Below are 12443 nucleotides of genomic sequence, written 5' to 3' on the forward strand. Positions count from 1 at the left end.
AGGGGAAAAAAATGTCCTTTTTGTTGGAGATTTTTGTCCCTTGTGTTTTGCAGCCTTGAGTGTGTACTGTAAGTGTAAATCTCTGGTGGGAATGAACCTTTGAGCCACAGACTACAAGATTTAGATTGTTCTTTATACAGTTTACCCTTGAATAGTGCAGGGGTTTAGGGGTACCGACCCCCCTTGTAGTTGAAAATCCATGTATAACTTTTGACTCCCCCAAATCTTAACTACTAATAGTCTACTGTTGGCCAGAAGCCTTACTGATAAACATAAATAGTCGATTAACACATACTTTGTATGTGGTGCATTGTATACTGTATTCTTATGATAAAGTAAGCTACACAAAAGAAAATATCATTAAGAAAATCATAAGGAAAAGAAAATATAAGGCCAGGCGCAGTGGCTCACGCCTGTAATCCTAGCACTCCGGGAGGCTGAGGTGGGTGGATTATTTGAGCTCAGGAGTTCGAGACCAGCCTGAGCAAGAGTGAGACCACGTCTCTACTGAAAATAGAAAGAAATTATATAGACAGCTAAAAATATATATAGAAAAAATTAGCAGGGCATGGTGGTGCATGCCTGTAGTCCCAGCTACTCAGGAGGCTGAGGCAGGAGGATCGCTTGAGCCCAGGAGTTTGAAGTTGCTGTGAGCTAGGCTGATGCCACAGCACTCTGGCCCAGACAAGACAACAGAGTGAGACTCTGTCTCAAAAAAAAAAAGAAAAGAAAAGAAAATATATTTACCATTCATTAAGTCAAAGTGAATCATCACAACGGTTTTTATCTTCGTCATCCTCACGCTGAGTAGGCTGAGGAGAAAGGAGGGGTTGGTCTTGCTGTCTCAGGGGTGGCAGAGGTGGAAGAAAATCTGCATAAAGGTGGACCCTTGCAGTTCAAGCCCATGTTGTTCAAGGGTCAATTATATGAAGAACCATTTAAAACTAGTTGTAAACCTTTTCTGAGTAAATATGATTCTAGCGTTATTTGTAGCAAGGGCTTCTCCAAGTTCTGAAGGATGTGTTCTTTTATATGATAGTTTTATTGGGATAATTTATGTGCCGTAAAGTTCGACCTGTTAAGCTATACAACGCAGTGGATTTTTGTGTATTCAGAGTTGTGCAGCCGTCACAACTACCTGATTTTAGCACATTTCCTCACGCCTCAAGGAAACCCCCAGACCCACGAGCAGTCACTGCCAGTTCTCCAGCCGCCAGGAGCCGCTAGCGTGCCCCTGTCTCCGTATAGTCGCCAGTTCTGGACAGTTCACGTACGTGGAATCACACAGTGTGTGGTCCGTGGTGACTGCCTTTCCTCACTTGGTATGCTGTGTTAGCTATGGGTTTTATCAGAGTGAGGAAATTTCCTTCTTTTCCTGGTTTGCTGAGAGTTTTACCAGGAATGGATATTGAATTTTGCCAAATGTTTTTTCTGCTTCTGTTGAGCTGATCATGTCGTTTTCTTATTTTTTATTTTGCTAATACGGTATATTGCTTTTTGAAAGTTAAACCAATCTTACATTCCTGGGATAAATGCCACTTGATCGTGGCATATAATCATTTTTATATGGATTTGTTTTGCTAGTATTTTGTTAAAGATTTTTGGATACATAGTGCTGAGGAATAGTGGTCTGTGGTTTTCTTGTGGTATCTTTGTCTAGTGTTGGCATCAGGGTAATGCTTGCTTCATAAAATGAGTTGAAAGTATTCCTTCCTTTTCTATTGTGTAGAATAGTTTGGGAAGGATTGGTATTAATTTTTTAAACGTTTGATAGAATTCACCCAGTGAAACCTTGGCCCAGGCTTTTCTTTGTCCTGAGTTATTTAATTACTGATTCAATCTTCTTACAGGTCTATTTAGAGTTTCTATTTCTTCTTGAGCCAGTTTTGGTATTATAGTTTGTGTCTTCCTAGGAATTTTTTCCATTTGATCTGCATTATCTAGTTCATTAGCATATATTTGTTCATAGAATTCCCTTATGATCCTTTTTTTATTTCTATGAGGTTGTGATGGTCCCTGCTTTCATTCCTGATTTTAGTAATTTGAGTCTGTTTTGTTTTCTTAGTCATTCTAGGTAAAGTTTTATCAATGTAGATATTTTCAAAGATCTATCTTCTATGGATTTGAGTTACTGTGTCTTTTTATTTCAGCCTGAAGGCCATTCAGTATTTCTTGTAGAGCAGGTCCACTAGCAGTGAATTTTCTGAGTTTTTATCTGAAAATGTCTTAATCTCTCCTGTACTTTTGAAGCATAGTTTTGCTGGACACAGAATTCTTGGTTGACAGTCTTTTCTTGGCAGTGGGTGCATGTCATCCTGTTGCCTTCTGGCCCGCGTGGGTTCTGATGAAGAGCTGGCTGTTTTTGTTTTTGTTTGATTTTTTTTATATCAGCTTATTATGGGGGTACAAACGTTTAGGTCACGTATATTGCCCTTGGCCCACTGGAGTCAGAGCTTCAAGCGTGTCCATCCCTCAGATGGTGCGCACCACACCCTTTAGGGGTGTATATACCCATCCCCCTCCCCCCTCCCATCTGCCTGACACCCGATGAATGTCATTACTATGTGTGCACTTAAGTGTTGATCAGTTAACACCAGTTTGATGGTGAGCCCATGTGGCGCTTGTTTTTCCATTCTTAGGGTACTTCACTTAGTAGAATGGGCTCCAGAAGACCTGGCTGTGAGCCTCCTGGAGGCTCTCTTCTGTCTTTGGTCTTCGATCGATGTCTCTGGGTGCGGATGTCTTTAAGTTTGTTCTAGTGGGAGTTTGTTGAGCTTCTCAGATGTATAGCTTAATGTAAATTTGGGGATGTTTCAGCCTTGGTTTCCTCAAATATTCTCCTTGCTCTTTTATTTACTATTTCACTCCTCTTTTTGGGACTCCCGTTAACATCCATTGTTACACTTAGTGATGTCTCACAGGTCTCTGAGGTGCCGTTCTTGTTTCTTCATTCTTTTTCTTTCTCTTCCTCAGAGTGGATAACAGTTGTTCTATCTTCAAGTTTGCTGATCTTTCTTCTGCCTGCTCAAATCTGGTGAACCCCTCTAGTGAACATTTCATAATTTCCATTTCTTCTTTGATATTTTCTATGTGGTGAGACATTATTCTTTCATTTTTTAGACTTTTTTTTTAGTTCTTTGAACATGTTTATTGTAGGTGATTTAAAGTCTGTGTTTGGCAAGTCCAGTCTCCTCAGAGATAGTGTGTATCATGTTAACTGCTTTTTCCTGCCATGTGTGGGCTATCTATACTTTCCTATTCCTTTGCGTGTCTTGTCGTTTTTCTGTTGAGGAGGGGAAGTTTAAAACAGTACGTGGCAGCTCTAGAAATCAGATGACCTTCCCCACCCAAAGTTGATTGTTTTGCTGTTTGTGGTTGTTGCTGGGGGGCTGCTGTAACAAAGTATCACAAACTGACTTAAATAACAGAAATACATTGCTCATGGTTTGGGGGCTGGAAGTGTAAAGTCAAGGTGTCCGGAGGGCCAGCTCCTTCTGAGGGCTGTGCGGGCGCCGCGCGCCTGGGTTGGATGCTGGCGGTCTCCACGCTCGCGCCTTCCTCACCGCACACGTTTGTCTCCAAATTTCCCCTTTGCATAAGGACGCCAGTCGTACTGGGTAAGAGCTCCCTAAATGACCTCATTTTTAACTTGATTACCTCTGCAAAGACCCTGTGCGAATACGGTCACATTCTGAGGTCCTGGGGTTTAGGACTTCCACATGTGAATTCCGGGTGACACACGGTTCAGCTTAGCATAGTGACTTTCCTAGACTAATTTTGTGAAGTCTTGTCATAAGTGGCCACTGAAGTCACAGTTTCTGTTAGCTAAGTGATCACCTGATTATTGGACACAGATTTCCTTAAATTCCCGAAACCAGTAAGTCTCCTAGTCTTTGCCAGGGTGCTGTGTGGGCTTGTTGGCGCTCACCTGCGGTGCTCCAGCGGCTGACCCTGCTGCCTTGGCCTCGCCTTCCCACCTGCACGGAGCTTCCTGGGCAACCAGAGGGGAAGTTAAGGCCCTTCTGAGGTCTGTGCTGGACAGGCACAGGGCCACGTGGGCCCCCAGACCCCACACATACGCTGGAGCTTTTCAGAGTCCTCCACGGACATCTCGTTGTCCAGCTTTTTCTGTCAAGGCTTTTGGCAACCCTCTTGTTTGCCCAGCTGGTGTCACAGCCTCAGGCCACTGCAGTGTGAGCCGTGTGCCACTGATTCCTTTTGACACGTGCCCTGGGGACTGGGCTGTTTTCACGGGGTGAACTCTGAGTCAGGCAAATAAAGACGAGTCCTTCCCTGAGGGCAGCCAGAGAGGTCTCAGAGTGACAGTTCTCTGTGGCTGGGGTCTTGGGGACCACAGAGCTGGGGGGAGAGAATGGGAGTAGGGTAAGTTAAAATGCCACGAAACTCCTTGTTCTTACCAAGATTCAGCTGTTTTTCTTGAATAAACACTCCTCAGATGGTTTAAAGGCTTTCTTTAATTTCCAGAGTTTTGAAAAAGTTGATTTTGACCATTTTTGTTAGTGTTCTTATTGCTTTTATGGAGGAGCAGATTTTGGAGGCCCTCATTCTGCCATTCCAGAAGCACTTCAGGATGGATTTTTAAGTCTGCTATCTTTGTAGGCTGTTACTATTATAAAATACAATAAACTAGTATTAAATTGTTGCTCTCAAGTTTCTGGATGTTTTCTATGCTTGCTTGCTTTTTTTTTTTTTTTTTTTTTTTTTGAGACAGGGTCTCGCTCTGTTGCCCGGGTAGGGGGCAGTGGCACTGTGATAGCTCACAGCAACCTCAAACTCCTGGGCTCAAGCAATCCTCCTGCCCTAGCCTCCCAAGCAGCTGGGACTATAGTCACACACCATGATGCCCGGCTAATTTTTCTAATTTTGGTAGAGACAGGGTCTTGCTTTTGCTCAGGCTGGTCTTGAACTCTTGAGCTCAAGCAATCCTCCTGCCTCGGCCTCCCAGAGCGCTAGGATTACAGGCACGAGCCACTGCACCCAGCGCTTTATGTAACTTATTTTATCATAAATAGGCCACATACAGATCACAGACGCCCCTTGGATCAGGGACTTAGTCTCAGCATGCTACCGTTTGCAGAAAAAGCCACATTTCAACTTTGTTTCTGAGGGAAAGATGGGAAAGAACCCCCTGCCCATTCTCACGCCCACAGCCCATGAGACTCTCAGAGGCACTGTCGCACATGACGGGACCGGGGCTGTGCAGCTCTGATGCCACCATTCTTCCTGAGTCGTGGCCCTGCTTGTCCTTTGACGTGGGGTGGCACAAGTGTGTGTGCGTGACTGTGGGTTCTGGCGCTGGGAGACAGCCCAGCTGGGGTCAGAGTCTCAATGTGCACTCTCGGGCTCTGCTGGGAAGCAGAGAGGCTTTCCAGAAACTACACTGGAAATTTGCCTGAGCAGGAAGAGGTTTCCCAGGTGGAGAAGGGCATGTAGGCGGGAGGGTTCCCCTCACCAGCTGCGGCTGGGCTCGGGAATCCCGGCCAGAAGATCTCCCCGTGTGGGGGGTGTCCACGCACTCCCCCAGTCCTCCGCCACCACGTGGGTGTCCAGCAGGTCAGCTCTGGCGCTGCTACCTGGAGTGCTGTCAGCTCTCACAGGATAAAGCGCTCGGTCCCACACAACTGCCTCCACTTGAGATGCCAGCTGCAGACGGGGACCCTCGCTGCCCACCACGCTTCTGCCTGGCCAGCTGCAGATTTGCAGTCTTCAGGCTGTTAGTTTGCTAGAGGATTCATGGAACTCGGGAGAGCGTTTTGCTTACCATGGTTATGACAAAGGAAACAAGTGAACAGCCAGCTGAGGAGACACACAGGGCGGGGTCTAGGAGGATCGCGAGGGCAGGAATCTCTGTGTCCTGGGGTCGGGTGCTCCACCGTCCCAGCACATGGGTACCTTCACGACCAGGAAGCTCTCCACGTCTCCTTCAAGAGATTTTATAACCCAATCTCCAGCCCCGCCTTCACTCCCGGAGGTGGGGGACAGCCTGAAAGTTCCCACCCTTTAGTCAGGCGTTTGATCTTTCTGGAGACCCCACCCTGAGCCACCTCCTTCCCACAAGCTCAGGTGTGGGGTCTTTTTTTTTTTTTTTTAAAGGAGATAGGGGCTCACTCTGTCACCCAGGCTGGAGTGCAGTGGCACAGTTAGGGCTCACTGCAGCCTTGAACTCCTGGGCTCCAGTGATCCTCCCACCTCAGCCTCTGGAGGAACTGGGACTATAGGTGTGCACCATCACCTGGCTAATTTTTAAAATTTTTTGTAAAGACGGGCTGGGAGTGTGTGTCTCTCCAAGTTGTCTAGGTTGGTCTCAAACTCCTGGCCTCAAGTGATCTTCCTGCCTTGGCCTTCTAAAGTGTTGGGACTTTGGGCCTGACCTAAGGGTCCTTTTGAATAACGCAGATACTCCTATCACTCAGGAAATCCCCAGGGTTTTAGGAGCCCCGTGCTGGGAATTGGAGACAAAGACCAGATATACTTTTATTATGTTACACCTTGGTTAGGGTACCTTTTATGTGTGCCCCTCTTGAGAAGCTTTTTGACCTGATTTAATTATATACATATGTATCTGATTTTCCCTTTTTTTTTTTTTTTTTTTTTTTTGTTGAGACAGAGTCTCACTTTGTTGCCCAGGCTAGAGTGAGTGCCGTGGCGTCAGCTTAGCTCATAGCAACCTCAAACTCCTGGGCTTAAGCGATCCTACTGCCTCAGCCTCCCGAGTAGCTGGGACTACAGGCATGCGCCACTATGCCCGGCTAATTTTTTCTATATAGATTTTTAGGTGTCCATATAATGTCTTTCTATTTTTAGTAGAGACGGGGTCTCGCTCAGGCTGGTCTCGAACTCCTGACCTTGAGCAATCCACCCGCCTCGGCCTCCCAGAGTGCTAGGATTACAGGCGTGAGCCACCGCGCCCGGCTGATTTTCCCATTTTAAAATCTGTCCCAGGAGAAAGTAGCTTTTCCTTCAGGTGGGGTGGAGGGAGCATTCAGACGAGGTAGTCGTCTCTCGCTCCTGGGAAGTGTCCTGGGGGCTGGACTTTGTTGCAGAGGTGTCAGCACGCTGCTCTGGGGCTGTCTCCCCTGGACATCCCAGCCTGGACCGTGGGTCGAGGTGTCGGAGCAGGCTGGGGAGGCCCTGGGCGCGCTCTGCGGGCTGACGCCCGTGAGGTGCGGTGGTTACCCGGTCCCCGCCTCGGAAGTGCCGGTGCCACTGTTAGGAAGGAGAGGCTCACCGAGAAGCAAGTGTGTTGCTTGATCAGAAAGGGAAAAAAAACAGACCCGGCATTTCCTTTTCACACTCGTGGTGACCTGTTCTTGGTATTTTGTTGTCTTTTAGCTAGCTGTTGGCTGGTTGGTGCGTGGCTATTTACGAATTTAGAGATTAGTGGCCAGGTGTTTTCCGGTTTTTTCAATTGATTTTTTAGTTCACGTAAAGTTCACTTTTTGGTGCAGTTGTATGAGTTTTGACAAATGTATAGAGTCATGTAACCAACGCAGCAGTCAAGATACAGAGAACATTTCCCTATGCCTCGTGTTCTTTCGGGGTGCCCCTCTGTTTTGCCAGTTCCAGAATGTCCTACGAGTGGAGCCACACAGTAAGTGGCCTTTGGACCTGGCCGCTGTGACTTAGGGTGGTTCACCTCCATCACGTGCATGTCAGGGTCATTTCCACCGCTGAGTAGCCCCCACTGTGTGGTTGTGCCACAGCGTGTGGGGGGCCTCTCTGGTCTCAGTTCGGGACACTGGCACCTTCCTGGGTTTTGGTGACTGACAGTGAGGCTGTCCGGTTCTGTGCGCTCGTCAAATTCCAGCACCTGGGCTGGGGCTGCTGGGCCCTGGGCAGGCGTTTCCCTTGAGTTGCTCTTGCACCTTTCCTGGGAATCAGGTCACCATGGAGGTGTGCACCTGTTTCCGGGCTCTCTTCTGTCCCTTGAGCTCTGTGTCTGTCCTTTCACTGATGCCACACCACACCTTCTTGATGACTTGAAATCTTGAGGTCAGATAGCTCGAATCCTCAGACTTTGTTTTTCTTTCTCAAAATTTTTTTGGCTTTTCTAGCTCCTTTGCCATTCCATGTAGACTTTAGAAACAGTATGTTGATTTCTATAAAAAATTCAAATGGAATTTTAATTGGAATTGTGTTAATCTGTGGATCAATTTGGGGAGAATTGACATCCTAACAATATTGAGTCTCCTAAATCATAAACATAGACTATTTCTACATTTATTAGGTCTTCTTTGATATCTCTCATATCAAAGAATTCGGCAGTTTTTCAGCACATAGATTCTGCACATATTTTATTAGATTTATACTTAGGTATTTTGTATGTTTGGCGCTACTGAGTAGTACTCTAGTTTGAATTCTGGTTACTCATCTAGCATAGACACAATTTATTGTTTGTATATTGACCTGTGTCCTGTCACTTTGCTAAAGTCATATATAAATTCTAGTTGTTTTTTGTAGACTTTGGATTTTCTACATACAGGATTATGTCAACTATGATTAAAGATGGTTTGATTTTTTTCTTTTCCATCTGGATGCTTTGTATTTTAGTTCTTGCCTGACTTCTCTGGCTGGGACCTCCAGTGCACTGTTGGCCGGAAGTGGTGAGAGTGGGTAGCTGTTCCTGACCTTAGGGGCAGCCCACTGAGTGTGATGCTGGCTGGGGTTTGCCGTAGATGCCCTCACGAGGTAGACAAAGGTCGCCTCTATCCCTGGTTTGTTGAATGCTTTTATATGAAATAGTGTTGGATTTTGTCTAATGCCTTTTCTGTATTTGTTGACCTTATCATCACATTTTCTTCTTTGTTAATGTAGATAATTATGTTGATGGAATAAGTCCTACGTGGGCATGGGATATATTTCTTTTTATGCGTTAATGGTTTCAATATGCTTTACAGTGTTGCATGTGTATTCATGAGGGACATTGTAGTTTTGTGTGTAGTTTTTTGTACTATTTTTGCCTGGTCTTAACATCGTGGTACTGTTGGTGTCATAAAATGAGTTGGGAAGTGTCCTTTCTCTTGAGTTTTTCAAGAAAGTCTGTATAGAATCAATGTAATTTCTTTCTTAAAATTTGGGCCTGGAGTTTTCCTAGTGGGAAATTATTTAAGCACAGAGTCAATTTCTTGAATAGATATATGGCTATTCAGGCTATTTAGATAATTTGTAATTTTTTGAGGCATTGGTCCGTTTTATCCAGATTGTTGGATTCATGGGTGTCAGGTTGCCCGTGGTATTCCCTCACGGCCCTCAACATCTGCCGGGCACTGGTCACTCAGGTTCCTTCTGTGCCGTTTGTCTGCAGAGCTGGAGCCTCCACCTGCCCCTGGCGTTAGCGCTCAGCAGTGCGTGTGGCCTTGGCCGCTCGGTGCAGGCCGTCCTGGCCCAGGTCTTTGCCGGAAACTGGTGTCTGTGCTTCTGAGCCGTGCTCTCCAGCGAGGCGTGTGCCAGGGCGGGTCCTAGAGCTCTGGGGTGTGCACGCTGTTCCCGTTGCTCAGCCCCATGCCAGGCCTGCTGCCCAGGGACGGACCACGGCTTGGAGAGCGGGGCCTTCCCAGCCAAGAGGGTCAGAGGTCACTAAGTGGTCGGCTGTCTGGTTGGTACCCCGAGGTCGGTTCCAGGGCCTGATGTCTTTGTGAGGGACTCTCCTTGGAAACAGGCCCACACTGATGCGGGCATGTGTGGAGAGAAGTGTCTTGGGAGGACCTCTTTGCAGACAAGAGCCAGACCGTGCCGGGAGGAGTTCCTGCTCGCTGGCCTGGGCGGTCCTCCTCAGGGACGGTGCCTGCCTCCTCCCCGCGGCCGGCAGTGCGTCTGCCTCCTCGTCCAAGCGGGGGAGGGCCCAGGAGCCGCCTTCTTCCTCGTCTGCAGGGCCGGCACCACTGCTGAGGTCGTGGCTCACCTGTAGGGCTGCGCGGCCAGCTGTTGGAATCGGCCGAGTCCAGCTTCCTGGGGTGCCCACACATGAGGCCGGAGCACGTCTCTCGCCCTCGGCTCCAGGTCTCTCAGAGGTCCCCAGAACAGGGCTGGGGGCAAGGCCGTGAGGGGTGTGGACTCGGTGTGTCCCCTCTGGTGCTGGGCCCCCCTGTTTCATGTGTGGTGCCAACTCTTAATTAAGGTTTGCTTGTCAGCTGGGAAGACCTTGCTTAGAATCTCAGGGAGACCCTGTTCTGGGCTGCTTTGTGTCCCCCGAAAGGATATGTTGGAGGTGACCTTTGGAAAGAGTCATTGCAGATACAGTTAGAGTAACATGACGTCACACGCAGTGGGGTGGTTTGGTGTCTAAAGGGGGAGAGACAGGGCCAGCAGACCGCGTGGAGAGCAGAGGGATGCTGCCGGAAGCCGGGGCCGCCTGGGGTCTTCAGGAGCTGGGAGAGGTGAGGAAGGGTCCTCCCCTAGAGGCTTCTTCTCATTTTTTTTTTCTGTTCTTATTAGAGACAGGGTCTTGCTGTGTTGCCCAGGCTGGTCTTGAACTCCTGGCCTCAAGTGATCCTCCCACCTCTGCACCCCAGGTGGCTGGGCCTACAGGGCGTGTATGTCCTGCTAATTACTTTCATCACCCTAGAGGTTTCTGAGGGAGCACAGCCTTGCCGACACCTGGACTCCAGACTTCCAGCCTTCACAACTGAGAAAACAAACCTCTGCTGGTCAAAGGCTGGTCTGTGGGACTGGACCACGGCAGCCCCGCCAGGGAGGTGGGCTGGATGGCATCTCTCTTTCACCCAGGAGGGGTCTCGGCTTCAGCCTTTGGCTAGAGACTGTGTCAGGGAAGGCAAGGTCGGTGGCCCGTCCCTGTGGCTCCACCTCATGCACCCCTCGGCCACCTCAGTCCTGTCCAGCTTCCCCCGGCCTTGCTGTGCAGAATTTCCCCTTTGTCCTCCTCATGTGTGACTTGGTTAACTTGCTTCAGTATTGCCAGTTCTTGCCCTCTCTGTTCTCTGGTCAGAGTGACTGGCCGCAGAGCCGGGGTGAAGGCGCCGTTGGAAACAGCTGCAGCAGGCCCTGCCGGCCCCAACCGGTGGGACTCTGCGGCCACCTGGGGCTCTGGCCCTCGGGGAGCTTGGCCTTTTTTAAAATGCAGCTTCTGTGTCTGTCTGGCTTATCTTCTCTCTCTCTTTGTAATTATGACTGTGAAGGTTCTCTCCGAGAGTGGTTTGACTTTAGATTTCTGAAGAATTGTGTCTTGTTGGTCAGAGTGAGACTCAGAAGAGGTGTCCCCTAGCCAGCCGTGGGCCCAGGGCCCCCGTGGGCACCAGACTCCGTCCCACTGTGCTCAGGGGGACAGGGAGGTACGGAACGTTGTCCGTGCCCAGTCGGTCCCTGGCAGGGCTGTGGGGTGTCATGTTTAGGGGATGTCATAGGAAACAACGCTGAGTGTCTGGGGGAAGCCAGCCCTGAGAGGCCGGTGGGCCTGGTGAGGACTCACAGGCGTCTGCTTTGTGTTGTAGTATTTTAACCACATCAGTATCGAGGACTCGCGGGTCTATGAGCTGACGAGCAAGGCCGGGCTGTTGTCGCCATATCAGATCCTCCACGAGTGCCTTAAAAGGTAGGGCGGGAGGGCGCCTCCCGTGCGGGGTCAGCTTGGGCGAGCTCCTGTCTGGCGTCCCACGGCCTCTGTGGCCGTCTGTGCCCGGGTGGAGGCATGGCAGTTTTCCCTGGGTGCATGAAGCCCCTCAGCCCTGGCTGTCAGGCAGAGCCGTGGGGTTGAGGCAGGTGTGCCAGGGACCCCCTCCTCCCGCTGACACGCAGTGTGGGGAGAGGCCTGGCCTTTTCTTCAGAGAGCCTTGAAGGGCCTGCCCAAAGCAGCCCTCGCTCCTCAGTCGGTGCTGCCTGCTCTTTGTGTTCTGTTAAAGAAACCACGGAATGGGTGACACGTCCATCAAGTTTGAAGTGGTTCCTGGTAAAAATCAGAAGAGCGAATATGTCATGGCGTGTGGCAAGCACACAGTCCGCGGGTGGTGTAAGGACCCTTCTCCACTGCTTCCCGAGGACCCTGGGGGGTGGCATTGGGCTGGTGGCCCTTGGTGTGGCCTTGTGCTTCCTGAGCCCCAGCTGTGTGTTGGCTAGAGGCCATCCTGCGTGCACCTCCTGTCCTCCTCCCATGCCCTCCTGCCGCCCCTGTCTGTCCAGCCCCGTCCCTGTGGCAAGAGTGTTCTTCCAGAACAGCCAGCAGAACGCTGGTGCTTCTCTGCGTCTGGAGTGTAAGGCTTGGGGGAGAGGCAGGCTGCTTAGCTGCGTGGCTCTGGGTGCGTGCCCTCCCCTCCTAGAGCCACAGATGGCCATCGCAAGGTGGCAGCCGGGTGCCATGAGACACGGACGCCCAGAGCAGTGGCACAGTGTGCCCTGCTGGCCCTCGGGGTGGGGGTTGGTGAGGCTGGGAACAGCAGGGCTCCTGTTGAGGCGAGCTGGCTGTGTGAACA

General features: G+C 49.7%; 1 protein-coding gene across 3 annotated transcripts in view; it reads left to right on the top strand.

Annotated features, from left to right (window-relative positions):
• DGCR8 (DGCR8 microprocessor complex subunit) overlaps window positions 1–12443 on the top strand; it is a 30881-nt gene that overhangs the window by 15660 nt on the left and 2778 nt on the right. For all 3 annotated transcript variants that reach the window (XM_069496713.1, XM_069496712.1, XM_069496714.1), the window contains exons 10-11: window positions 11469–11569; window positions 11877–11983. In XM_069496713.1, coding sequence (XP_069352814.1) covers window positions 11469–11569; window positions 11877–11983 — 208 coding nt within the window. The remainder of the gene's footprint in view (window positions 1–11468; window positions 11570–11876; window positions 11984–12443) is intronic.

This window comes from Eulemur rufifrons, chromosome 21 (assembly GCF_041146395.1).
Source record: "Eulemur rufifrons isolate Redbay chromosome 21, OSU_ERuf_1, whole genome shotgun sequence".
NCBI lineage: Eukaryota > Metazoa > Chordata > Mammalia > Primates > Lemuridae > Eulemur > Eulemur rufifrons.